Source organism: Labrus mixtus, chromosome 18, assembly GCF_963584025.1.
Source record: "Labrus mixtus chromosome 18, fLabMix1.1, whole genome shotgun sequence".
Lineage (NCBI taxonomy): Eukaryota > Metazoa > Chordata > Actinopteri > Labriformes > Labridae > Labrus > Labrus mixtus.
This window is the reverse complement of record NC_083629.1, coordinates 13,687,847-13,715,816: the sequence shown is the minus strand read 5'-3', so window position 1 is coordinate 13,715,816 and position 27,970 is coordinate 13,687,847. Positions and strand designations below refer to the sequence as shown.

General features: G+C 41.4%; 2 protein-coding genes across 5 annotated transcripts; one reads left to right on the top strand and one right to left on the bottom strand.

The window, feature by feature from the left end:
• Positions 1-197: 197 nt before the first annotated feature.
• Positions 198-21,667, bottom strand: zfyve28 (zinc finger, FYVE domain containing 28). 3 transcript variants are annotated; one of them, XM_061062707.1, is made up of 14 exons: positions 21,329-21,667; positions 9,763-9,903; positions 7,304-7,441; positions 6,940-7,142; positions 6,706-6,795; positions 6,484-6,573; positions 6,290-6,391; positions 4,653-6,185; positions 4,303-4,398; positions 3,685-3,848; positions 3,479-3,595; positions 2,518-2,622; positions 2,277-2,380; positions 310-2,197 (listed from the first exon to the last, which is right to left on the bottom strand). In XM_061062707.1, exons 1-14 carry the CDS (start codon positions 21,362-21,364, stop codon positions 2,066-2,068), a joined length of 3,051 nt encoding a protein of 1,016 aa, XP_060918690.1. In that variant the 5' UTR covers positions 21,365-21,667; the 3' UTR covers positions 310-2,065. The 3 variants fall into 3 exon arrangements, with proteins under 3 accessions (XP_060918692.1, XP_060918690.1, XP_060918691.1); XM_061062708.1 differs by having other exon boundaries at positions 2,518-2,619; XM_061062709.1 differs by lacking the exon at positions 4,303-4,398 and having other exon boundaries at positions 198-2,197.
• Positions 20,982-27,843, top strand: cfap99 (cilia and flagella associated protein 99). 2 transcript variants are annotated; one of them, XM_061062711.1, is made up of 16 exons: positions 20,982-21,213; positions 23,752-23,883; positions 24,053-24,197; positions 24,295-24,389; positions 24,488-24,594; positions 24,677-24,854; positions 24,997-25,077; positions 25,265-25,333; positions 25,448-25,534; positions 25,643-25,731; positions 25,964-26,168; positions 26,354-26,495; positions 26,589-26,740; positions 26,814-27,019; positions 27,093-27,279; positions 27,435-27,843. In XM_061062711.1, the coding sequence occupies exons 2-16, from the start codon at positions 23,770-23,772 to the stop codon at positions 27,510-27,512; spliced, it is 1,935 nt and encodes a 644-aa protein (XP_060918694.1). In that variant the 5' UTR covers positions 20,982-21,213; positions 23,752-23,769; the 3' UTR covers positions 27,513-27,843. The 2 variants fall into 2 exon arrangements, with proteins under 2 accessions (XP_060918694.1, XP_060918695.1); XM_061062712.1 differs by lacking the exon at positions 20,982-21,213 and having other exon boundaries at positions 23,735-23,883.
• The last annotated feature ends 127 nt before the right edge of the window (positions 27,844-27,970 follow it).

The window sequence follows — 27,970 nt, the reverse complement described above, 5'->3', positions numbered from 1 at the left end:
CTTCTGATGAGTAGGCTAAAATAGCCTACTCGAGTAGCAGTAAAAGCTGACAAATAGTAAGTGCTCTTGGACTTTTTGGAACATCAGTGATTAAATAAAAATGATATCCAATAACAGACATGTTTTTCTATTGAGCTATAATGGAAGTAGTTTGATCAATCAACATCCAATTTAAATAAAGAGAAGTTTTCAGTCAACATTTTAAACAGGAAAAAGTAATTTATTTCAATATACATTGCATTTAAAACTATAGAACATTATTTGTTTGTTGAATATTTCACACAGCTCTTATCATGGAAATGTCCATAATTTCTTTTTTTTTTTACAAAATAAGACCAAGCTTTTAAACAATAAAAGGATATCCCGCCCTTTAATTACTACATGTTTCCTTGTAATTTACATAAAGGTATTTATAGCTTCATACATATTTTTTTTCTTTATAAAAGAAAAACACAAACCTTCTCAAAGTAAGTTATACGTCATTTGACGAAGTAGTGCTGATCAGACAAGAGTGAATGACTCTGATTATGTTATGCCTGAGGAAACTGCTTTAGAGTCAGAGCAGAATGGACATAATGGGATATTTTGGGGCTATAATTTTAGATTAGTCAATTTTGACCGTTCAGATGTACCTACTTATTGAGCATGGAAGAAACATTATATGCTGTAATTGCAGTGGAAGCAGATTCAACAGCAGAAAAAGGAAGCCATGAGCAAAATATCTGCTCCTGTACCATAAGACCCAAAGAAATAATTTAGTGTAAACCCGAATTAAACATTTTCCAAGAGAAATGGCTTTCTATTGCAAAAGGCTGTTTAGAAAATGTGCGGTATCATTGCTGATTATGTCATAATATTGCACTATATCTAGTGTTTGTAAGAGAACTCATTGGGCATTAACCTCCCTGTAGTCTGTAGGCCAGTACCTGAAAAAGCCTCCGGTTCAGAACAAATTGTACACAACATGGTGATGGGTGCACTGAGTAAAAAGAGGTCAACCAGGTCTTCAAGTCCTGACAGTTGGACGGTGTACATGAATATTGATCTGAACAACAATCTGCATAAACCACCCCTCTCGTTCTGAATGAAATTTCTTTCCGAAAAGGCCAGATCGGATCAGTCTCTTCTGATTGACGTGTGTATATGAAGCATTTTACTCTGATCAGGCTTTATTCCAATTATTTGTGTTCATGTAAACAAAGCAAGTGATGACTAAGGAATCCCTTTTATCTATCTCAGAGTGTAGCTGAGTCCCCAGAGAAAACTAAACATGCTGTTGTATCACTCTAAAAGCAAAAGGCACTGCCTGCTGCCATCAAGAGGTAAACGTGTTGGAACGCGTTAGACCCCATCCTGCCAAGTGATACAGAATTACACATTCATTGCCAGTAAGAGCATGGAGAAATCTCATTATAAAAGCTGTCAGTTGTTCATTTTTGCTTTGCTGGGACTGGTAGCCTGGTGATGATTGCTCTCCAGTTCCCATATATGTAGTAACTGTGTACTGGAGACATTGTAGTGTAGCTTTGACCAGATTTATCCTTATTTACATAGTTATAATGACTTACATTCTTTAGTGTAATCTGAGTCCCGCTGGAGCTCTGGCACAAAAGTAGGAAGCTCACTAAAGCAATGATTTAAAAAATTGTCACATTTCCTTTCAATTATACCAAAAGCAACGGATCAAACCAGGTAGCCAGCTTTGATTTTGTGCTGCTAAATGGTACAGAGGACTGTTGCACATTGCCAGTTCAAAATCTGTTACTGCCTGTTCATGCACTCTCCCTTTTGCACCTCTACAGTCTGTCAGGCATTTGTGAATCATTTGTGTGTCGACTTTGCGCTGAAATCAAACCCTTTGGTTTGCAGTGATGCACCGATCCCTGTGAAGCAACAGGAACAGGGTGACTCGCGGCGGTGCGTCTCCTGTCTCTGTTCTGTCATCTGTATGGTCTTACCCTGAAGCCTTGCTGAGCTGTTACAATGAGCAGTCTGCTTTGTACACAGCCTTGGACATGTCTGTTGCATTTTCTCTCTACTTTGTGCTTTTGGTGATCATCAGCGGTTAGATGCCGGACTTGTCGCTGTAGAAGGGAGTGACGTGAAACATGTAGCAGTGTGTGCAAACCCTGACAGGCTTCACCTGGCCATACCGGGGCAAAGGAGCAGAATGGGAGGAGCAGCGAGAGCAGAAGATCTGAAATGACATGTAATTTATCAGTTACTGTCCATATGATGGAAACACACATGTATGAGTCATTAGTTTGTAATTTTACCTTTCCACAGCTTCTACAGTGATGCTTTCTGCGGATGACGGTAAAGGGAGCCTTGCAAGCAACGCAGGAGTTACAGGCTTCGTCAGGGACCCAGTCCGGGGGGTCTACACAGTTCCAACAAAATACAGTAAATGCAAAGTAGGCCTGTCACCAAAAGTACATCTACCGCATAGAAAATGGCAAACAGAATCAGGCTGACATTTCAACTAAACTGTGTGGGTTTGTTTGTGGATTTGCTGACCTTCGAACTGGCCATCCCGGGCCTTTGCTGCCAATTCTGATGAGGAAATGGTCTCCTGACAAAGAGCACAGTCCTCGAGGACGGCACTACGCAGGACAGGACCTGCTGGGTACCCCAGAAGAAGACAAAAAAAACTGTGTTTAGTGTGACAGATTGATGCATGATGCATACTCCGCTAGAGACTACTGAGTGCAGACTAGCCAAAGCAGGATGAGGCATGATATGATAAAAGTATGGTGGACTTCTGAATAAATTTAGGTTGGGGTCATACAAATCCAACAAGTTCATTTAAATCTCTAATTTATATTGTTTTATCAAATAGTTAGGATTTCAAAAACTGATGTTTTCCCCCGTTGAGGTTAGATGAAACAAGTTGTTGACACATCACTGACATTTGATAAACTTTTGAGTTGATATTGTAAACAGCTGCTTACTAACACATCCAGCAGGCCTCACATTTCTGGTCACCTGATGAATTAAGGCCTGATATTCATTCTCTTTAAGCAATGTTTACATTTCTACCAACATCGGGGGCAAATTTCAGGCTGTTTAAATAATGTTCCACTAGATTCACCAGCTAGTTACACATTGTTTCTCTGAAGTTTAGGGGTTGAACAGCTGATGAACAAAAGGACTTTTGGGTTGCTGTGGTTAAAAAAAGCACCGCCAAGAGAAAAGTAATGGTAACCATAACATTAAAGTCACAAGTCTGAACAGCTAAACATGTTCTGTAAAGCCGAGTAAAACTGCCGATGTTCATCATAGACGGCGTCCTTTTTGGCTAAGTCGTTTAATACAATTTAGTTTTTACAAGTTTAAAGACAAATATTAAACCTTTAAAAGCAATAGTAAGTTTGAGATCACTATCTCGGTCAATGGAAACACTCTGCATACCCAAAGTTTGGTTCACGAAAATATTTCAGTCCCACCAAAGAAGTAAAATGTCTGCGTTTTTTCACACCTTTCTTTTGATTATCATTGTCTCCCTGCTCACACTTTGTTGCCATGACTTCAAATAGAGTCTTCAGGATGCTGCGAAGGTCGCTGGCATAATTGGTCTGCAGCTGATCAGCAACACCTGGATCACAGAAGAACATATAATGGATATCAGCATAGGGAGAGACAAAGACACCGAGGGGGAGCTGATAATATAGTGAGAGTGTTTACCTGATATACAAACAAAGAGACGGTGGATGAGGTCACTGCTGCTGTGGAAACGGGATCGGATCTTGTTCCTGGCAGCCATCTTAGCCTCTTGCAGGGCCAACTGGATCTCTTGATGGTCTTGGTCTTCAGACGTACCAGAACTGGGTGTCAAACTGCTAACAGGGCTGTAGGGAATGGTAACAGAAACTTTGTATTATGTCCTCTTAAACTCAAATCAGCTCATTGTTCAGTGACTTTAGATGAATATCTTCAAGCTAACAACAATTTAAGCAATTCAAAAGGAAAACATTTCTTTACATCTGCTCAGTTTTTCCGTTATCACTGAAGATACAGTACAACATGTACATCAGTACAAATCAGTACTCCAACATGTGTCTGATCAAATTTACAGTCTAGGCCAGGAGGCTAATTAATGCTGTCACATGAAGCCCTTTCAGGGAGGAGTGACTGACTCTTCAGTCAATTGTGGAATGTGAACAAAGCCAGCATAAAGACTGGAAATGAACAAAGCCGTCGTTTCATCTATCTGGCGAGGACGCCTTTTGTTTCTATCAGAGTGAGGGCAGGTAGAAACACTAACAAACATATGAAACACACATTCATGATTAATGAGTTTACCTGGGAGTGTACGCACTGCTTGACAGACTACATGTGGTGACCGACACACTCTCACAGTCACTACCTGACACAGAGCTGAGGGGGGAACTCTGAAAACTAAAAACAACCAAATCAATTGTTTAAAAAGGCAAAACTAAATAAATGAAGGATAGAACAAACACAATTGTGAAAGAAACACAGAGAATGATATAGGTAACGAAAGGCATTTTGAAAAATGATTAAAAAAAATGATATGAAAGCAAAAGATTGATTTAAAGAAATTGAAATACTGTGAAATAGGACAAAACCTCATACATCCCAAAAATAGGTTAATCAACAGAAATCAAAATTATTTAGAAATGGCAGTGCACCTGGAGCTTCTCCTGCTGTCCTCTTTGGTATCCCTCTTCCAGTCTCTAGTTCCCAACCTGTCATTCTCAGTATCTTTGTCCCTTTGTCGGCCTCCACTGGCCTGCTGCCTCTTCTCTGTCTCCAACTGGTGGTTGAAGGGGGAGGCTCCATCCCCTTTGCTGATGCCACAGTCCTGTGCATGGTGCACTGGCACTTTAGGCTCCAACAGGCACTTCTCACAGAGCTGATAGTTAGAATCCTCGTCCAGTGTTTCTGCAGAAGAGCGAGAGGAAGGGGGAGTAAACTGGGCAAGCCCTCCCTTATTATTAGACTCGTGACCTCGTGGGGGAAGCCGGCAGGCAGAAGACTGGATGACAGTGCTGGGGGCTGCCATCTTACAGTGTTTGTCCAATCCCAGGGCAAGTCCTAACCCGAGTCCAGTGTTCTCAGTGGTGATGGCGTCCTCGTGGCCGTCCTCGCAGCTCCCGCAGCAGACACAAGAGTTGAGCAGGCAGTGAGTGGCCACCAGGGGACCGCATGGCTCGACCTCAGAGGGAGCAGGCCGCGGCAGAAGCAGCTTGTCCACGGCCAGCTCTGACAAGCTTGGGGAGCGAGGGTTGAAGATGACCGTGGCGGACAGCTTCATCCCACCCATGCGGTGGGCAATGACCTCAGCTGTTTCAGATGCTGTCCCTTCCAAACCCACGTCCCATCCATTAGTGTAAGGCAGAGGTTCAGAGCCAGGAGCAGAGGTGCAAGGAGGTGGCTTTGCATGAGGACAGTGTCCGTTGAGGCTCCGTGGCTGCGGGCATGGCTGCTCTGACTGGGCCTCAGATAACCAGCCATTCCTGTTAGAGTCTAGCCGTGGGCTTGGTTTACGCTGCACAGGGCGAACTGCAGAAGCTGCTTTGGATGGAGAGGCACAACTAAACGCCTCTCTTGAGATGCTGGTGATGTCTCCTGCTGCGTCAAGGTCCTCCATCAGGAAGACCCTGTCCTCCTCCTCTACATAGAAGCCTGTCCTTCCCCGGCTCACCAGGAGCCTTCGAGGTGAGGCCTCTGAGCTGGAAGCCCCGCTGGAGTCTCCTCTGCCTGGTTGGTGTGCCGGGGACTGACCCTGGCTGGGAGGCGAAAGCAGGGTGGACATCTCGTCTCCCACGCGGTACACCATCATGTTGAGTTGCTCCAGCTCCTCCTCGTCGTACTGCATGGAGCAGGCCAACTCAGCTTCCTCTGCCTCCTCACACAGCAGGCCCTGCTCCTGTTCTTCCTCCCCCCTCTCTGTTTCCACCTCCTCCCAGGCCTTTTCCACTTCCGTCTGCTCCTCCTCCTGGCTGGGACAGACAAACAGAGCCAGATGCTCCTGCTCCCCCTCACTCTCCCCCTTAGAGGTGTCATTAGTGGGTTTACAAGATGAGTGATTCTCTTGGACTGGAGATTGTGAGCTGTTTGTGGCCAGTGCCTGGCCCGTGGACAACTCCCCATCCTGAGAGATACACAGATTCTTCTCCAGTGTGATCAACTCCTCCTCTGTCAGGGTCTGCAGCAGGTCTCTGGGAAAGCACCATCAGATCATTTTAACTTTTTGAAAGAGGGACAAAAACAAATGAACAAGCTAAAGACACCATTTATTCTTTTAATTATTTCCAGACTTTACCTGATTTTCTTCAGTAAAGTGCGAAACGGTCGGAAGAGCTCGGACATGTCCTCCGGTTTCCGGTCAAGGTTGAGAGGCCCATCTGAATACACAACCAGCCCACTACAAAATAATGTTAAAATTCTGTGAGAGGGCAGGAGGGATTAGAAAACAAAGAGCAGGGCAGACAAATGGAGAGGACAGGCAACACATACCACACAATGGCTAGTCTGGGAATTGTAAACATCAGAGCGGGTTCATAGTCATCGATCAAGTCCTGTGTGAGGTAGCCCAGCTTCAGGGCCCTGAGACAGCAACACAGGGGAAAACACAACAAGCAGAAATGAACCACTATATCTTCACACATGATTTAGATACTAGTACATTTCAAACGAAGTCTGCAGTGCTGTGAAGGATGTATTTTTCTGTGAACTCACCTCTCCACAGTCTCACAGAAGAGCACAATCACCTCTTGCTGTACATAATATTCTTTGGGAGACTTCACAGGCACCATGGCTGACACATAACTGGCCATGGAAAAAAAAAAGACAAATTAAATGACAGCTTTGTTTGGTGTTTAAGAACAACAGTGCACACATTAAGAGGATGAGACATGGGATTTACTTTTATTGCAAAAAAAATTGGCAATCATTTCTGGATCCTTTATTTACCTGAGCTCAAACTCAGCGAAAAGGCTGTCAAAATGTCGCAGAGCGTCCTTCATTCGGTCTGAGTACAAGTTGAGGTCTCTCAGGGCCTGGTCTCTGGTGATGTTACGTACCTCCTCTAAGCTGCGAGTAAGGTCCTTAGCCAGGGGCCTCATCGCTATGCTCTCTATCTCCCTGTTCATGATGATAGAGCCGGCAGCCAAACACTGCACAGGGAGATATCAATCATAAATGATCCGGCCTCATGCAGAAGATTAAACTGAAATGCTTTTGTTAAAAATGGTATGATGATAAAGATAAAGTGCACTTGTGTAGGACTTGTGAAAAGTTGTTTTCTTCTACAGCAATACCGAAGGGAATACTCTACCTCGGCCCCAAACCACAGCTGCCCGGCCAGGTTGTCATGACGAATCTCCTCGGGGAACTTGACGCAGAAGTCTCTGTTGGCCCGGTCGTCGGGGATACATTCATCCATGATCTGATTGATAATGTTCAACACATTGTCCTGCAGATAAGCATAAGAGTGACACAAATCTAAATTGAACAAACTAGTAGAAGTCATGAGCAGGAGTGAGGAGTGAGGAAAAATCTGTTTCTGAAAAGCAATTTTCCAAGTTGTTTACTTTAACTAATGTGTGTTAATAATCCGAGCTACACCTCTTTCAAGAGGGCCATTGTACTCTAGCACTTTAACACCATTGATTAGGTAATGAATGAAAACTATCTGACAACACATGGGACCATTAAAGCTCTCGCAGTTACATTCTCCCTCAATAAAAACACTAAACTGAAGTCCATAATTCCAGCAGTGAAAACGCAGTGTCACACTCGTACACAGCAAGAGCTAATCAAGAGCTTATGTGCCGCTGGCATGTACAACAGCCATAACAATGACTTACAATGAGCCTTTCACTCAACCGCAGCTGCACTGTGCACTGTAATCTTGTCAGGCACAGCACTGCGTCTTTCTCTGCCTGCCCCGAGGAGAAAGATTAAAAAGCTTTGAGAAGGAGAGCTTAACCACCGATTCCTTTATGGCTGCTTGCTGTGTGCGTGTGTGTGTGTGTGTGTGTCCTGGACCTGTCTGGGAACAAAACCGACTGTCAGTGAGCCTCACCCAGCAGGGGACACCCATGATAACCTTCACTTCTATTGTTTCAAATCATTCAAAAGGTAGTGACTCTTGCGTGATACCTGAAGCACCAGAGTCACAAAAGGCTGGCTTCGCTCCCTTTTTAAAGTTTCTATTTCTCTCTCTCTCTTTTTTTACACATCTATCTCTGGCTCTTCTCTCTCTCCCTCTCTCTCTCTCTCTCTCTCTGTGCATGCCTCAATCTTTGTCCATCTCAAAACACACACTTACTTGCTCGCCCATTCCAGCAGGCCATGCTGTAAGAACAGCCGTGCCAACATAATATGAGCAGCATGCCAGAAACCCCCACAGAGGGCCGTGAATAAGAGCTGATATCTGCAGTGGCAGGTTTAAGTGCAAAATGTTGGCTTGAGTGCACTCGCCTTCTATTCTTGGGGCCTCTGGGCTGTGGGGTATCATGCTTCTTAATTCTGTGTCCAAACCCTTGAGGAGGTATGCAACTGAAAAGACTCCTCTATGGACACATACAAGGGCTGAGAATTTACTGCTAAACATTTTAACTGCAACTTAAGGTCGTCAAATCAGAGACTAAATAAGAATACAGACACAAATTAGTCAGACAAAACTGCTTAAAAGCCTGAAACATTTGAGAGGATTAAAAAAAAATAGGTTTAAAGAAACCTCAGAGGTAAAAAAAAACCTCAACAAAAGGTGCATCAGAACAATAAACAGAGAAAGAAAAAAAGAAAAACAAGATGACAGATTGGTAGGAGGACGGATTGAAGGGGAAGATGCAGAACAGTCGGGGACCAAGTGATGACCTTATTAAGTGATCCTCCCCCTGTGCTGTGGCGGTGGGGGGAAGCTAAGGCACAACGGGCCAGATGACGACCTCCGTAAACCACCTCCACCTCTCCCAGCATGATTGAGTGCGGCAGCCATCAGTCACGCACAGCTACACGTTCTGAGCTCCTCTCAGCCCTGACAATGAAGACCTTAAACAATAACCTGTATCACAATTTACAAAAAGAACTTCCTGTAAACTCTGCACTAAAAACTTATTTTGTGTTTGGCTTTATTAGTTGTAGCAAAAAGCCAAAAAGAGAAAGACCCATTCTGGACAAAGTATGGACGCTCAGAAAGCCTTTTCCTTGTCTCAATCAGAGCTAAATGCCCTTTACTAAAGAAGACGCTCTTGTAACCAGATTAACCAGTAAACCAGCATGACATGCATCCAAGTCCCAACAAGGTCTCGTCTTATCAACAAAACTGCTGCTGATAAAAAAAACTTGGCCAAACAATGTTAAGTAGGGCAATAGTCATATAATAACGCATGTGTCTGGAAACAGGGTGATAAAGGTGTTGTCTATTTTTAGTTTTCAGGCCAAACAAGGTCCAACCAGGTGATGATGTATCCCGAGATTCTTCAGCTTTTACAAGTACACTTTTGAATAGAGTAAGAGGAATATCCACCACTTCCACTGGATGAACATTAAGAAGGGATCAATGACCATTATGAGTAAACAGCAGATTGATAACAGCAATGTTAATCTTCATTCCACAATCTGACTGTTTTTTTAAGTATCCTTTAAATCTACACCAGCTTTATTTGTTTAGTAGTAATGAATGCTCTGAGAACATAATCGCACTGCTTGTTAAAAAAAATATGTAATTAAGCTGATCAAATGAAAGCTACAGAAGGTTGTTGACTTTGTTTGGTCCTCCGTGCTGACCTGACAAGAGCGGAATTGGTTGACCAGCAGGGTACATCGCTGAGGGTCCTTCCTGCCATCGAGGCCGTCCAGCTCGGTGGCCACTTGATTCAGCTCTTCATCAGCGTAGTAGAACTGGGCCAGGAGCTGAGGGTCCGTCCTCTGCAAAAGAACACAAAGGAGGGCATGATGCAGAGAATGTTTTCATCACAAGGACAACACAAATCAATAATGAAAAACTAATATGATTCATTATTTGGATTACAAAGAGAATACCTCCTCTTCAAGTTTTACAGGACTGAGTTTTTCTCATTCTTCGATCTTGTGCATAAACATAATTTACATTATTTATGAGATGTTAAATCCTGGAAAATGGCACAAAGTGATGAACTGACTGATTGACAGCTTACATTTTTGTCTTGTTTGTTAGTTTTTTAGTGCAAAAGCCTGACCCTTCTGTAATGCTACAAACAGCTTTTAAAAATCAAGTCATTACTTCAACAAAGGAAAAAGGTTATTTTGTTAGAACGCTGTCATCTCCAGTGGGTCACAAATACAATTTGGGGATTTTTACTTTTAACTTTACTTTAGCAGAGATTATTGGCCTGAAGTTTTGATTTAGAAAATGTCATCCCAATAACCACCGCAAAACAAAATGCATTCTTTTGTCCATTTCGACTCAAATATTCGATACATCCGCTGAAAAATTGGTGTCGCTTGTAGTCATAAAAATCCCAAACCAGTTGGACTTACTTGTCACAATTCACTGAATATTAAAGCAGATACAACGTTATTCAGCTTTAACAGAGTGCAGGCCAGGTGAAACCAGGATAACTTTGAAGTCTAAAGAGAGCATGCTGTGTTTTGTTGTTATCAAGGGATCAGTGAGACAGAAAATCAAGTCTTTTTATACTGTAAGAGTTATGAATACACTTCTAAACCCTCTGTGTAATCCCGTAATGACTAAATTATTTATGTCATGCATAGAGGAAACAGCAACAATGCAGAGTGAGGACTATCAGTGGTAATCTGCTACAGTATATTTAAGCCATTTGGATATGCTCTAGTTGTTGAGTCCATTTATTGCATAAGTGAATAAATTAAGAAGAACACTGTTTAAATGTGTACATGAGTGAAATATAGTGTCATGCATTCTGACAGTGGGCCAGTTGGCACATGAATTACATAATATGTTGTTCAGCAGGTGTCCTGTTTACGTGAACACTGTGCTACTACAGCTCATCAGTGTTAACAGAAAAAGAAGAAGTAGATATAATTTACTAAATTAAATTTGACACTCTGTTGTTGAGCAGCTACCAGACCAAACTGATTGTTCCTTACTAATGCTTATTTAAAGACAATAACAGATAGTGTAGTGAAATGACCATACACTGAAACGTGCAAATAAACCAAATATGACTGAATGAAAAGTGTCAACATGTATGGGACAGTGAGTCATCAAAGGTTAATATAGTGTGACGCTCCCCAGAAGAGGAGGTCTATTTAGAGAGCCAGACCTTGGTAGAGGATGTTACACTCTCCTCAGTGTGTGTGTGTGTGTGTGTGTGTGTGTGTGTGTGTGTGTGTGTGTGTGTGTGTGTGTGTGTGTGTGTGTGTGTGTGTGTGTGTGTGTGTGTGTGTGTGTGTGTGTGTGTGTGTGTGTGTGGGACGGTGCAGCAACATATTCCTCTGCTGGGTGAGAAGTGCACACAGCGCCTCATCACAGGTTAGGAAGGAATCACTGATACAGCAGTAATGTAAACATACTAACTGATTTGTATCACTTACATGAAAAATGAAATTCAAAATTGAGTTTCATAGGATAATCAAGATGCTAATTTCTTAATCATGAGACACACACACACACACTCACACACACACATACTCACATCCCGGGGAGGGCTCACGTTGATGGAAAGGTTAATGGTTTGGAAAATGGAGCCCACATGCAGAAATGGATCAACACACACCACATGAACCTGATGACAGTACAGGAGCTGAAGAGGACAGCGTGACTGTGCAGGCTAGAGGAAGCTAGAGCTACCTCGTAAACAGACTTGTTTGCCTGCCATGACTATCTAGAAATGTTTTTCACGAAATCAAACTGAATACTGGTATTTCCAGAAAGGCTCTCACAGGACCCTTTTCTCTTAAGTTTGCGGTGCTTCCTGTTGCGTGACGTTCCCCCCCGTGGGCCCGAGCGTCTCTCTCTGACTCTGAATATGATACACGGCGCTGTTCCCTCACCCTCTCTCATTAAAAATGAAACAAACGGCAAGGAGAAAACACAGAGATATAACCTAGAGCGAGGGTACTCGTCGCATTATTTCTGTGAGGGGGGAAAGATTTTGAATGTCTTAAAGGTTATTTGAAAGACTGAGATATGTCTCAGGTCAAGTAATCATAACAACATGGGAAGGAAAAAACCTGACAGAAGTATATTTTTTATCAAAAAATGATCAACTGTTTTACGCAGTTGAAAGAAAGATAACTGTTATAGTAATTAAATATGTTAAATTTGAGTTTGCAGTTCAGTACTTTGTTAGTTATTTATGGCTGTTGCAAATCAGAGCTGCATTACTGACCTGCAGCCCTCGATTTTAAGCAGATTGGCATTTCAGTCAAATAAATACCTGCCAGCTTTACACCAAGTTTGTCACACAGGGAGAAAATCTATAATATTCACACATTTTTGTTTTTCGGGAATTCCAAAGGCTTTGCCCTTTTTCCTACTCTCCTCCAGTATTCCTTCTTAACAAGGTCACACATGCTGTATGTAAAAATAATCAGTGGAGAACTGGGTTAGACACCCACAGTATTGTAGCACACAATCGAAAGAGAGAACACTGTAAATAGTATTATTCATCATTGCATTGTTGTCAAAATAATGGGAAAGAAATGGAGTGGGCTTCTCAGAGTGTGTAGGCTAATGGGGAAGAGGGTTAGAGGAAATCTTAATCAAACATAAGGAAGCAAAAACACCCTCGACTAATCCAAATATAATCTCTGAACGGTGACAAAGGCAATGGTATCACCAGTCAGCGGGCAGAATTACTGAACTTTTACACAACTGCCCAACAATGACTGAGTCTATGTCACAAATGTCACGATGACCAAATGGAAACAGAAGTGGGGCACAGAGAAAGACCTTTTTCTCGGCCCACAGTGGTGGCATTCATTCGGAGATTTTTGAGGCATATAGACATGCCAATGCTGACAGAGGACGATAAGAAGTATTTGAGAGTGACGCCCTCCTTTAGCCTCCTCCTGCTGCATTCCTCACACAGGAGGCAACATTCCTTCAGCATTGCATCATGGGAGAAAAGTCAAAGACACACTGATACACTTTCTGAGAGGCCGCAATGCTCTGTCTGATAGTTTTTGTGTAAAATGCAGAAATAATCGATCAAATATTAACAAGGATAAAAAAAAGAAATGACAAGAAAACAGGGTGAGGTTGTAAATGAGTGTTTTTAAAGTGTATTATATAGTATAGCTGTCTTGACACCAGTATGAGCAGAAGCTCTTTGTACCTTTTATAAATTCTTCCTGGGGCGCAGATGGCCAAGCGGTTATGTTGCACAGGCAACGCCACATACAGAGGTTTTAGTCCTCCAGGCAGGCGTTCTAACCTGCAGCTCTTTTTCTGCATGCCATTCCTTCATCTCTCCCCGATTTCCTACTCTATCCACCGTCCTATCAAATATCGGCAATGAGACCAAAAAGACATCTTTAAAAAAAAAGCACCCAAACTAGTTCTCAGTTGTTGCTGTTACGTAACATTTGCACCTTGTGCTTGACACATGTAACTGTCATAAAGCTAAACGAAACATCAGAGAAAGAGAACATTATGGTGCTGATGCATGTCTTAAAGTGTAGAATAAAAAAGGAATGGACAAATGTCGACATGGCCCGTGACATACATTGAGTGAGATGTTATTATATAAAACACATGATGCACAATAAAGAATTGACTAACTTTTAGCAGCTGTAAAGTTAGCATAACCAACGGAGCTCATTGCAAACGTTAATGATACAACTTACTCGGCTGTAACCTTCCCGTTTACATTGTGGGCTGCTTTTGATTGGATGGCATAAAAGACTTTTCCTTGCCACAGATAAACACAATAGAAAGTCTGTATATGCAAAACTTGCTTTCCAACAGCTTTCGCAGCCAAATCCTGGTTTACTGCACAAGTCAAAGTAGTAATTGTACTTACAATCAATGAACATCTCAACTCACTTCTGCACAGTTAGGGCCTTTGATTCACTGTAGAAGATAGACCAAGCAAGTCGTAAAATACAGACAAATCCTTTGTTTGAAATTCAAATCTAGACTTGGAGCCTTGGCCAGTCATATTTATCTTGTTATATGGACTATGAGTCAGTGATGATGATTTTAGACTGTGAAAGCAAAAAAAGGCAAGCTGTCTGTTGAAACAAGTGGCTCATTTCAGATGCTTACATAACACATGTTGGCACAGAGTACTGGCCTTGACTGTATATGTATAGAGTAAATTGTTTACAAAAGCATGAGGACTTACACTAACTTGTCACTATTAAATACGTTTTAAAAAAACGACTTCATACAAAACATAAGGCGAGAGATGAAGAAAAGATAATGTAATAATAAATTTAAAAAGCAGAAGTCAATCAACTTCTTGGGTAAAACATATAGTTGTACAAGAGTTGCGTGTGTTATCTTCTTGGGATCTGACTCCTGAAATTGCAGATTGCGTCATCACCCCCAATGACAGCTCTACCTTGTCTAAGTGAGGAAATGATTCAGCAGATTCTCCTTTTGTCCCCTGTGGTGCGCCTCTCTCCTGTTCTACTCCTGCTGTCAGTTGTCCTGGGCGCCCTCTCTTTAAAATGACTCAAAAACTCTCTCCACCGCGGTCACAAAGCCTTCATTTGAGACGATTAGGCTCCCACAACCTCATCCAAAGTGACAATTACCGTTAAGGCCCTTCAATCTCATCGTTCCACAATGACTGTGAAATTTCTGTCGCTTTTGTTTAACATGAAATCAATAACAGGCGCCGAGCGCGTGACTCTTATTGAAACGTGTTACTGAGAGATGCCGGCTGCCGTACGGCGCGCATCATCTCAGAAAGCGCTCTCCTTGAGCCACTGTGCAGATGATGGAGACTGTCAGGCTAATGCTCATGAGCATCCATAGCATCGATGCGTGCAGACTGAGCCCACTTAGGGGACTTACGAGAAACCTTGCCTCTGCCCTCCATACTCAACTCCAGGCTCAATTCTCTGCCTTCTGGCCTCCATCCAAGGATCAGAGGCGAATATCGTAGGGGGGAAACCAGTTCACTCTGCTTCATCCAGTCAGTTGGCAGACTGGCTAAAAGCAGCCGGATACAGTTCATCGCCTTATTTATTATTCAGGGCTCAGCATAAAAGCCCTGGCAGGGGCCAGCAAATCATTCTGATAACAAACAAGGAAACTTTCTTGGCCATTATTTGTATTAAGTTAGAATATAAAGTCATATCATTCTCAAAATGCAGTGTTCTGCTCAGGTAGGGTTCACTTGTGTTGAGTCACTCTGTTATGTTCAGCTTACATCATGGAATTTCTTTCCTCACTTTTGTGTTGTTTTCTGCAGCTGCTGAGTTACTGATAAAACCTTTTAACTGTCTTCAACAAATGTGGGATCAAACTGATGACTCCGATCACAGATTGCTGATAAATACTCCCTGGGTTAACCATCTGGAAACTGGATCCACAACGGCAAACAGACTCAACTCAATCTATTCAGAGTGGTCTGCACATCTGGACTGATGTTATTATCTGTGCGCCTCGCTCCAGTCAGAGGGCAACCCTAATCTGGCTTTTTGGACCGAGCTATGACCTGTGCGTGTGCCGGCACATGTTTTAGCCTGACGGGCCGGCATGAGGTAGAGGGGTGCAGAGAATTCGGGTGTCCACGTGCACAGTGTGCCCTGGATCCCCTGATGTCAACACTTGGGGACACCTTGCTCCTCAGAACCAGAGGGAAAGTTCTTATGCAAGAAATAATCTGCTTATACTATCCAGAACAGGCTGATAAATTGTGGTGAAAGAGGGGGAAATGAATTTCAGATCGACAGAGTCAACAACTTTTCATGGAGTGGACAAATCTGGTTGGAAATGCACACCCTGTATTTTTATGTGATTACATCAGCAACAGAAATGACTAGCAAGTCTTAAATTAAAGAATCTTTTAAACCCAATAATACTTAAAACTCATAAATATTGATGATTATATTTTGGCAAATTTATAAATAAAATGAAATTTAAACAACACAAGGTTTTATTTTGTAATCCACTCAGGCATATTAATCCATTAAATATATTTGCTTATTTGTTAAATTACAAGTAAAAAGATCATTGCGTGTGAATAATCTCTCAGGATTTCTCGTTAGAAACCATTGTATCCAGTAAAAAAGGAACACTACAGCTCCTAAAGAACAGCATCCTTTCATTTATCTCTTGCCAACTGTAACCGAGGCCAAAATCTAATCCCAAAAATACCGGCCCACTGTTCTCCTTCTTTCCCTTCGTCCTACCCTGCTGAGGAGACACAGCAAGGAGCAGGAGGGTTGTTTTTTTTCATTTTCTTCTTATGGGCTCATAATACAGATAAACAACGGGCACCTTGAGTGCATGCTTTATGTTTATCATCAGTGCCAATGAAAATAGGGAATTGAAAAAGCTCTTGATCAGAAAGGGACAAAATTATTACTGATAAGAAACCAGCTGTGGAAGATCAGTGCAGCCTCTTAGTCGATATCAGTGCTCACTGATTATCTGCGTTACCTTTAAATCTCGCTCTGCTTCCGAAACATCTTCCCCTCAATCATTGCACTCCGACACCGGGCCCTGATTCCCCAATCCTGCAATGAATTTAAAAAGGCCCTCTATCGCCCGGCATGTCTCGATCTGCACTACAGTCAGCTCTCTAAATCACTGCAACTGACACCAAATCAATGACCGCATGGCTGGTGGGTAAGCAGAATGGGACATCCACAAAGAAGTCCAGAAACGAGGCTAAATATGAAGCTACCCTGGCCGCTGCTCAGCAGTTTTACTGTTCACTCTTCCATCAACTTCCTGCCAACTGCGAAGGACCAAGTCTTGACTGCTCTCGGTTCTTCAGTTTGCATGTTGGCAATATCTTCAAACAAACCAGGGGAGACTGGTAAATGAAAATGGAGGGGTCAAACAAGGTGGTGAGAAATATCATGACAAGCCTATCAGACAAGCCTGCCAAGTACAGAAGAGGAACGATCCTTACAGAGGAAGTTAGCCGCCCTGATTCAACCACTTCTCAGAAGTGAAAATATATACATGATAGGTATTTCTGTAATACAACATTTTTGTAACATGTTTATAAAAACACTTGGTAAAAGTACAGAAATATTGATAAAAAAACCTTACACATATTTCTTGCTTAATTGTTCAGGCTTTTGACATTTAAGTCAGAAATCAAAGTGATGTGCAACAAAACTGTTTCTCCTTGTGTTTGTGTCTACTGGCCAGTTGTTCACCATTTCAGTTGCAGATTAAATGGGTAATCAATTTAAAGATTAAAAAATGCAGATGATTATTTTCTGATAATTTGTTTTTGGGAAGATTATGAAAAAAAAAAAACCCACAAATTTAAAACATCTTAAAAAACTTCACAGATGAAAAACAACTGAACTCAAAGGTGTTGGTCATTTTTCTGGTAGATGAAACAATTCTTTAAATAATTGCAGATCATTTTTCTGTGATGGCTTCACAAGGATTTAAGTCCAAGGAGGATATTAGATAAGACATCAAACTATAAGAAGGCCCAACAACACAGGCTTATCTTACGTGAATACTAGTTGGGTTTTCTTCATGTTTTAAGTCAACATATTATAAAAATAATAATAATAATAAAGGAGCTCTTCCACTTGAGTTTTATAGAGTAGTAATTTACCATGGCATGTCATAATACACATTAGAATTTGATACATCTAGAAAACTATATAATTAAATAATTTATGCACAGAAATTAACCTTGTTTTTTCTTTTTTTTTCAAATGCAGATAAATCATGAAGACTGCCAAAAGAAAACATTGCACTGTAAACTGTAGTTGTGTGTGATGAGTCAAAATTGGTATTTTGCTTCATTATAAGAATAATGCTACAAAAAAAAAAAAAACGGGAACTTTTCTTTGTAACAAGTCTTCTTTGTTGTTGAGATGTCTTACATTTAAAAGATGATTTCTCAACAATCTGCAAACTGTCAAATGTTTGATGACCTTATCAGAGCTATCAGGCATTAACATTACAAATGTTCTTACAATTGCAAACAACCTACAGAGTGATGTCTGTCTGACATTTCAATAAGGAGGAGAGCCAGAAAGTATCAGCTCCCGACGCGCCGAACTGTCCAGAGAGGAGAAAGGGGAGAAATGAGAGGCAAATTAGAAGTATCCTGTAGATGGACCCGGGCCTGGTGCGAGCCGTGAGCCCCGTCAAACTGACAGATGAGGTGGTGTGACGCTGAAGGTCAGCTCCTGAACGCCTGATGGAGTAAACAACCAGGAGGGGGAAACAGGCTACAGAGGAAGTGTGGAGGTTTAGCTTCCTGACATCTCTCTCGCTCACGCCATCAGTCACTCTGTAAGTTTGGCGCTGATAAATAAGAGGCGTGGAGACAGTAGCCATTTTGGCTAGTTGGAACTGAGACATATCTCGTCTTTGTTTTGGACAGCAAAGATGTGTGATGAAGCAGACTTTTAAGAACCCCCACCCCACCCCGATTATTTTCTTTGCTTCTCACCTTTTGTAAAAAGTTTCTCGGCAGCGTGTACGGTCAAGGTTCATCACTACACACCTAAAAAATAGCTTAAACGAGTAGGGAGATCGTGTTTGTAGATATTTGGGGGAATTAAAGGTGCACCATTCACATAAAAAAAAAAACAGCTGAACCGGTTTGAAGGCCTGGAAGGAATGAAAGAAATGTCACTTTACACATGAATGCCTTACTTTTGACAAGTCTCTCTCCCTACAGAAGACAGGGACAATAAATTCTTGCACAAGCATCTCCTTCCACAAGTTGGCACTTTGACGACAGAGTCACACAGGATAGACAGGTACATAGCGTCCTGCACGGAGCTGCACACTGCTCTCAGACAAACGGGGAAGGGACTGCGTAGCAGGGGCCAAAACAAAGTCCTCCTCAGTGGGACTCATCTAGGTAGTTAAAGAGGAGCTCTGGAAATATCAATAGCTCCGCTTCAGTCAAGGGAACATGCTGATTCGACGCTTTTCCGTCTCCAAGAGAACATAGTTCAATAATAAACGACCTGATGTTGATGCAGAATGACAACGCTGTGCGGTGGACAACTCTAAATGCCAGAACATGCAGGTCGGAAACAGATTTTGATTACCACAGAAATGTTTTCGCTCTGCAAAAGAGACAAACTACTTAGCTAGCTAAGCTGCTGATCAGTAGCAGGAGCATAAAGTGATCGCCCTCCTTTCATTGCTGTTGTCTTTAAAACTGATCTGCATAATTACCAAGACTTTTCCCTTCTCTCCTTCTTGGCAGAACAGGTCATTTTAACCAACAGACTCATGTGTTATTCAGCTAATTCCTACCACGGCTGTGATTTGGCAGAAAAGGCACTGATGTCATAGCTCAGCACTTCAGAGTCAGTGGTCATTCACGAGTGTGACAATGCTCTGGTGAACCCCAACACTTAGGCCTAACCCTGACAATGGACCGCCAAACTGCTGTGACAGCAGACATGGTCAAACAGAGAAGAGGAGTGACGCAGGTGTTTGAATGCGGTTAAGGGCAGGTTGATAATCTATAATCACAGGCTTTTCATTTCATCCCAGGCTAACATTACTGTTGCAAGAACTCCAATTATTTGACAATGGGAAATATGTGTCTACAAAAACCTTAGAGCAAAGCAAAAATGTTGATTTTGTAGGCCAAGGAACACACTCAACAAACAGCTTTTATGTCAACATACAAAAGGATTAACATGTATTAGAAACACTTAGCCTGCTGACTTTGGACTCCAGCAGGTACAATGAAGAAGACTTTTAACTTTCAGTACAAACTGTTTGAGGAATTCATTTTCTGTTTTTTTGTTTCACATATCTTTTCTTTTAATGTAATATGTAACAAACTCTTTACATCCGTCATCCTGAAGAGGCTACCTTACAGTACAGTGTTGTACAAGTGGTTTCCACCAAATCAATTTGTGCTTTCAATTGGATTTTATGTGTTTTGTTACCTAATAAATGTGAAACTTTCCACAAGAGCATACAGTGTGAGTAATTAGGGCAAGGTTATGAGTGCATAGCAGCTATAAACCCATGTTAAATATTACAACATCCAAAGCTCACAATTCTCAAGACATAGATCAGCTTGGAGTTTAATAATTCAACGTTCTTAAGATCTCTGCAGTTGTGTGTGAAAAGTTGTTGATCTAGGAGCAGTAGGTTTAAAGTGTCACCCTCTAAACCCCTTAGTATATATATCCAGAATCCCCCATCCAGGAGAAATGTTCACATGCTGATCCAAAAAGTGCTGCAGTCTGCATTTATTAAGCTGTTCATTTAACAAAACCAGCAAGCCTTCATGTTAACTCTGCTGTGTCAGGTGTGTTTCCACACTCTTGAGTTTTCTTTAAAGCATCACAGCACATCCATTAGCTCGCCTCGACAGTGACTATAAATCGTGTCATGATGAGCCTTCCAACATTTCATTTAGTTTGAGATAATGTGTACAAAATAAATCAAACCCATCCATGTGCTGCAGAGCTGAGAGGACTAGAGATCGTATCGTACAATAATTGACTTAATTGGTTGCCAAATATTTATGAAAACAAATGTGTTGTTGTCATTTTTTCAAGCTTAAATGACAAACACGAACCTTTGTTCCTACTTGACAATAGTGACGTTTATCTTACTTTGGTCTCGTGAGATGATAAATAATAAAGGATTTTGATTTTATAGACTGAATAATTTATCAGTTAATTGAAAGTGTAAGCTGATTGATTGATTGATAAATGAACTAACAACATAATACAATACGACCTTTTAATTACTTTTCAATAAAAACTATTTTACTTTCGACATGTTTTTTTTTTTTTTTTTAATGGTCATGACATTAGTTATAAGCCTATTATTTTTTTTACTTTAATCATCTTGTTAGCACGATTTGTGGGGATCTAAATGTTGTTAATAAAAAAATATATATTTCTTGACAATAACACTAAAAATAATTCCTTCATCAGAACACTGATGACACTGTCAGCTGATTCAGCTCGAAGTTAATCAGTACATTTCTGTGTACTTTGCCCGACAGTGATGTTGTTAAACCTGACAAAGCGCCTAAAAGCAAAAGCATCAACAACAACAAAGGGAAAGCTGCTGCTTGGTTAATACGGTGAAACAACATCAGGGCTAACGTTAGCAGATGTGAGGTAGTGTATTAAGTGTTCATGGTAGCGGCTGTTCTGCTAGCTACATATCCATAAGCTGTGTATATAAATGACTGAATGTGGAGCTGACAGAGCGCGTGGTTCTACGACAACTCACCTTAGGCTTGTACAGCCACTTTCGAAAGCGGTTCATCGTTTCCTCGCCACCTTCCTTTGTCACCAGTCCCTCCTCTCTCCTCTCCTGTACCTGTGTGTCTGACAGTATTGGCCGCTAAGCTAGCTGGCGCTGGCTGGTTCCAACAAAAAAAAAAGAAAACGGGAAAATGTACAAAACACAATCAAGTCGCCGTGAAGGTTACAACGCGGCTGTGAAGGCGCACAAGGGAGATGATCGAAAACGGAGACTTATTTCCATCTTCGCTGAATCCTGAGTTATGCTGCCCGTCTCTCCCGCCGATACAGACAAGCGGAGCACCGACTCTCTGCTGCTCTCTCTGCTCCTCTAACGTTACTTGATGACAGTCACGTTGACAACATTCACCTCCCACTTTCCCAGGAAATGATGCCTTCAAGGGCTACTCCCAAATACTGTTCTCCTCTTCAGCCTCTGTTTGCTGAGTGAATGTGAAAACTGTTTTTACTCTGCACCTTTGGGGTCATGCTAATAGGCATATAGAAACAATAAGATAAGGTGTTAAGTGCAAGGGGACTTTATTTAAAGTTAAGATAAGATAAAGATAAGATATACTTTATTCATCCCAGCAGGGAAATGTAGGTGTTCCAGCAGCCAGCATACATACAAACACACAACACAACACATATATACATAGATATCCCACCCATACAAAAAACATGAACCCACAATACAGTTTGATATATGATATATGCAACTCAGGCTAAAGTTTAAAAGTTTAAATGTCTTCTGTCCTTACTTAAAGGGGAGTCGTTATAAAGTGCAATTGCAGTAGGTAAAAAACTTAGCTGCTGTAGCCTCCCACTAAAAACACTCTTTTGTTCACACACGCATGTTATTGTCCATAATGTTCAACAGTTTCTGTATCGTCCTTCTCCCCATCACCACCTCCAGGGGCTCCACAGCGAGTCCCCAGCACAGAGCCAGCCCTCCTTGTTAAGCTTTTTAGAGTCACGAGCCCTGATGCTGCTGCTGCCCCAACAGAGACTTACTCAGAGAAACCTGCATCAGAAATGTCAAGTAATTGTGACAATTCATTTTTTCGTCAAAACAACCTTGTGTGAAGGTCCACTCCATTTGTTCTTGAGCTTCAACCTCACCTAAAGTTCTTCATCAACAGAGGGTTGCCGACTGAGTTTGTATGGCCCATTCAAAATAAGACTTCATATAAATTCCTTCATATGATTCCCACAGCTTATTCTGACAGTTTTAGGACTTATTACATTGAGATTAAAAATGGTCGGTGGGCAACTGGCGGCCCGGGGGCCACATGCGGCCCCCATCAACCCTCAATGTGGCCCTCAGGTCAATTTTGACACATCAATTAATTGGAAACATGAAGAAAACATGACAAAATCTGCCATGAAATCATGAAAACCAGAAATATTTCCATAATAATATTTGATCACTGGTAAATGTTGAGATAAATTTGAGACATAATTGACTGTAATCGTTTTTGTATTCTACAATTTGGCCCCCTGGCAGTGAGAACTAAATGAATGTGGTCCTTGCTGTGACCAAAGTTGCCCATCCCTGGTCTACATCAACAATAACATCAAAAAGTATGTAGGCTATTTAACCAGAGTGACATCACAACGTTTTGGTTGATGAGCTCATAATATCTGCTTGTGTAAATTAGATCATGGCACTGCGTTGTGACTGATATTTCTCTAAAACTCAAGGTTGCATGTTATTTGTTCAGTATAGCTGCTTGTAAATCAGCTTTAGGCTACCCCACATACCCCTCAAAACCCTGCATAGGCTACCACTCAAAACCCAGTTAAGGATTTAGTAAATTTCCATATAATAATTACTTGAATGATTACTGTAGTTCCATTTTTATATTTTATCATTGTTTTCATCTTTCTATGCTGCATTATGCATGAAGATGTTTTAATGCAACTTTTCCAATAGCACGTGAAGGCAGCGCAAGGATCGCACAGACGTCACAATATGCTACGTCATTATTTTTGTTATGGCAGACAACAAAGGATCCGGATGTCACTCTGATAATCTGCATACGACTGATTTAAACCGTGACTCTTTTTATTTATACGTTGAACACAGCAGCCCAATATTTAAAAAAAAAAAAAAACACCTGTCAGCAAATCAAATTTCTGTTGATATTTCCTGTTTTTTTTATGTACAGCTCAAAATTAGAAGCTCGAGCTGGGACACATTTGTGTTTACGTTTGTTGCTAAGCGACGACTGAACGTGGCAACGGTTCGCGCTGAAAACAAGCAGCTCTGTTCATTTCCCTATTTCAGTCCTACTTTATATTATCTAATACAAAGCAAGCTTTTTTTTTGGTTTCTCTGAGGATGCATAACGTTTTGTTTTTTTAATCTGTGTGCATAGATGATACCTCTTCACCAGTCTCCTCTAGCTTACAGGTCGATATAAAATGGCACCAAGCTATGCTTTGCTTGCCAAGGAGGCCATTGTACTGCTCGATAAGTTCAGTGCAGGCAGACAGTTTTTGGATGACTTCATTGAAGATGCTTCAAAGGATCTGCAGGTATGGCTACTGTACAGGACGACTCAGATATTGTTTGTATGTATGCTGGCTGCTGGAACACCTAAATTTCCCTGCTGGGATGAATAAAGTATATCTTATCTTTATCTTATATTATATCCCGAGGCTGCTCGAGCTTACACCTGAATGCCACATTTGTAATTATTTGCAGAACATGGACACTCTTCAGAAGAAGTTCATACTTGATATCGTTTCTGGATGTGCCGAGCAGAACAAGTTACTGGACGCAGTTATCAATGTATTCTATGGCCATAATGGAAAGTGCATATCCAGAGGTGATCGCAGCCAGTTTGCCAGTAAGTTGAAGAACAAAACATGTTGGCTAGCCTACTCTCTACCAATTTTCTGAAGAATAAAATTGCCTTTAACATTAAGAATTCTATTTGTCTCTAGTTATCTGTTACCTGGCCATTTTTGCCCTTGATGACATTGGACTACAGCATTTTAGCAAAATTGTCAAATCTCTGGACATCAATAAGATGCACACGGTAAGAAAACTAAATTTCTGACTATAGTTGTTGCAATGGAAGTTACCAGCCATTAAAAGCCCATTTACTTTGCCTTCTTTCATTGTGTTTGTGTGTAGTTCCTGGATTTCTTCTTCACAAACCTCACCACATGGATACAAGAAGAATGGAATACAATCTATGATGCTGCCTATGTTGAGAAACACTGGATTGGTCCTCTGCTAAGGTTAGATCAGGAAAGTTATTTTTAAGGCATTGTGTGTTACTCAAAGGCAAGAAAATATAGCATGTGTCTATTTGTCCTTTAGATGGCGCCCTGAGATCAATATTTTCTTGGACCAGCTTTCTCTGAAAATATCTCAAGGGAATCAGATCAAAAAAGCCCCGGCTAAAACCACCGAGCCCAAGGAGTTTTCTCTCACCAAACCTAAACCTTCAGCTCTCCCTCTGCCTGAGCTCATACCACAGCAGGAGAAATGCAAACCAGTCAGTCTCTTTTACAGTCATACAAAGTATTTCCTTCAGACATTGCCGGCCATTTGATTGTGTTTATTGCATGGTAAAGTGAAGGTAGGTAATCAAGATGTATAATTTGTATTGCATGACTTAAATGAATTTTGTTTTATAGGTACCAAGTAGCACTTACAGGCCTCCTAAAGAGATTCAGATGATAGAGGAGATCAAACAGAAGAACCATCAAAAGACTGAGGTACAATGTCTTAACATTACGTTTTAACAGTTCATTAAAACATGGAGACATATTTGATATAACAGCAAACCAAAACAGATTTTTAAAAGTAGATACTGACTACTGTCAAAATAATTGTCATGATCAGCGATTATACCTGCTAAATCACATGCCTCTGTAATGACACCTTGTCTGGTTTTTTACAAAGGAACTGCTCTATGAAGCAAACATGAAACAGTTCAGATGCGGAAACATGCAGAAGTCCGAACACACCAAGGTATCGGCTTGTTTTCTTTATATTTCTCTTTATAAGAAACATGAACTTTCTACATATTCATAAAAATGGTCAAAGTTTGTTCAAATGTCTGATGACCCATTGGTTGTTTTACAGAAAGTAGTGTCTCAGATTAGGGAGGATTTTGATTCAAAACTAAAGTTCAACTCATTTCAGTCCTCTCGATGTCCTTCCAGAAAAAAGGTAATATTTGAATATTTTACTCCCCTTAGTGGAAAAATATGATAGTGAAGGCTGTTAATTTGTGAAGGTATAAAATCCACTGATATGATGTTTTTTTATTCTGTTCAGACTAACAACTGGCCCATCAAGCTTAATAGTGCTGCAATCCTGAGGCAAGGGGCGCTATTTGACCGTCAGGCTGAGGAGGAGCTGCAAAGGTATACAGATCTTGACAAATATTTGATAAATCCTTAATATAAAGGCTAAATAGGATTGTTCCCAAATAGAGCCTTGTGGAACACCAGCTGAGTAGCTGAGGTAAGATGAATTACAATGCTTATCAATCCAACTTTAGAAAATTCACCACACACCCTGAACTCATGTTGGAAATGTGTTCTCAGGTCGCTTCTGAAAAGATAATAAAAGTCTTTCCTTGTATCTGTAATGCAGAATGGAGCGTCTTGTGGAGGGAGGCCGTGAGCCATCGTCCTTCCTACACTGGCAGAAGGAGATGCGTGAGAGGGATCTTCAAGAGGAGCTGGCCGCCATTGAGCGCAGACGTTTGGAGGGACGCATTAGTTATGAAGAGGCAGCCATGGCACGCACGCACTTAATGGAACGCAACCAAAAGACTGCTCAGCTAAAGAAGGAAGAGGTGGGTGAAGGTAACTTGACAGCTAATAGAAGAATCAATTTGCAGATGACATAGCGCCGCTCAAAATATGTAGCAAGATTAGACAGAATTAGACAAAAGCATGTCTATTTTCTAAAAACCCCTTTAGAGAGGTTCTTCACAGTTATGCATGAATGTTTCTGTAATGGTTGCTCTGTTGCGTCTAGACTGCTGAGCTGATGAGGAAATACGCTGAGAAAAGGCTGCAAGAGGAAAAAGAAATGAGAGGCCTGGTGCAACAAGTAGCAGAAGGACATAAGAACTCAAAGGCAGCTAAAGAGAGGATTCAGAAATTCAAGCAAAGTATAGGTAAGTCTCCACTTTTTGGCATCAGGTGGGACGCATCTTTGTTTTTAAAATGTGTTTGCTTCCATTCTCATCATTTCCATGAACATTTTACAGTGAAAGAAGTCTCGGAGCAAAGTCGAGAGCTCCTCCGCCAGGCACTAGAGGAGGCACAGGCTGAGCTAAGCAGGAAATTTGAAATCATCTATGAAATCCGCGCCATTGAATCCCTCCCTCATGATAGAGTGAAGCATTTTGATGACACACAGGTGAGTACATGGAAGCACAGATGCCAAAGGGCATTTGTTTCTGCGCTGAGGTTAAATTATTGTCCCTGTTAAGACTGCAGGTCACGACCTGCTGGGAGAGATGTCCCTGTGCGAGCTGAGGGAGCGGCTCACTCTCCTCAAGGATGCGCAGCAGGCGGAGCAGCAGGAGAAACGGGTGCAAATCCTGGAGGAGAAGCAGAACAAGAAGCAGATGCTGTTGGAGCAGTTAGACACCAATGCCCTCCACAGCAGAGCATTGGCACAGGCTGCATCCATCAGGTCAGGGACATGTTTGGCTCTGAAGCACATAAATATCGCACATGTATTTATGATGAGTTTTGGCACGTTGCAGGAGAGAGGAGAGGAAAGGCAGACTGGGTATTCGGCAGGTGGTCCCTCAGGATGAGACAGTTTTGGCTTTGCAGAGGAAGCTTGAAGAGAAACAACAAGAGCGCCAAAGACTGAGGCAAATTGAGAGTCAGAGGAGCAAAACCTCAGAGCAAGCATCCTCACAGTCTGTTACAGACACACACAGCAGAGTGAGTATGATATCCAAAACAAAGAAAAACTGAGCTGACATCGCTGAGCTGTAAATAGGTTGTTAGCTCTGTCTGTTTCTCTTAGTGGAGATATTTTTCATGCCACTGGCAGCAAACAATGTTCTTACGCCTCTCTCCATGTCTTGTTCTGCCAGAAGGAGAAAACCTGGGAGGAAGTGGAGCTGATTTTAGAGCATCATATCCAGATGGAAACTCCTCATGTTGTTCTTTGATGGAAGCATTCAAGACTTAAATATGTTGCAACATCTTTCCCATGGCTTGAATGCTTTATTTAGGCCTGAAAGAGTTATGTTTGTTGCAAGACATGTGGCATAATCAGCTTTTCATCTTCGGTTATGTTATTAATTTCACACATTTTCATTAAAATTGCTGGAGAAAGTATTTAAATTCAAAGTGTTTCATTTCAATAAATAAACTGATTAATTAAACTGATTATCCTGTACTATGACTGTAGGCTAAATTCTACTGTAACTGTCACTCTGAGATTTTTTTTCACATCTCCTCAAAGTAAATTCCTCCCACCCGTGTGTCGTGAAAAGGGAAGTGAAACTTTAACTTGTGACTTCTAAAGAAATTTCCCTTCCTCAAAGCAACATAGATGTTATTTCTGTGGTTTCTTTGTTTTGGTAACAACTTACTGTAAAAAATGTCACTCATGATTACTCAAAGT

What these genes read in the sequence shown, in the direction of transcription:
- zfyve28 (XM_061062707.1), bottom strand. Translation starts at nt 21,364, where the DNA reads ATGAACCGCTTTCGAAAGTGGCTGTACAAGCCTAAG. An exon ending in AGCTGTGGTTTGGGGCCGAG is followed by an intron (nt 7,143 to 7,303) that starts GTAGAGTATTCC and finishes CTCCCTGTGCAG; the next exon opens with TGTTTGGCTGCCGGCTCTAT. An exon ending in CCCAGACTAGCCATTGTGTG is followed by an intron (nt 6,392 to 6,483) that starts GTATGTGTTGCC and finishes ATTATTTTGTAG; the next exon opens with TGGGCTGGTTGTGTATTCAG.
- cfap99 (XM_061062711.1), top strand. Translation starts at nt 23,770, where the DNA reads ATGGCACCAAGCTATGCTTTGCTTGCCAAGGAGGCCATTGTACTGCTC. An exon ending in ACATCAATAAGATGCACACG is followed by an intron (nt 24,390 to 24,487) that starts GTAAGAAAACTA and finishes GTTTGTGTGTAG; the next exon opens with TTCCTGGATTTCTTCTTCAC. An exon ending in GATGTCCTTCCAGAAAAAAG is followed by an intron (nt 25,535 to 25,642) that starts GTAATATTTGAA and finishes TATTCTGTTCAG; the next exon opens with ACTAACAACTGGCCCATCAA.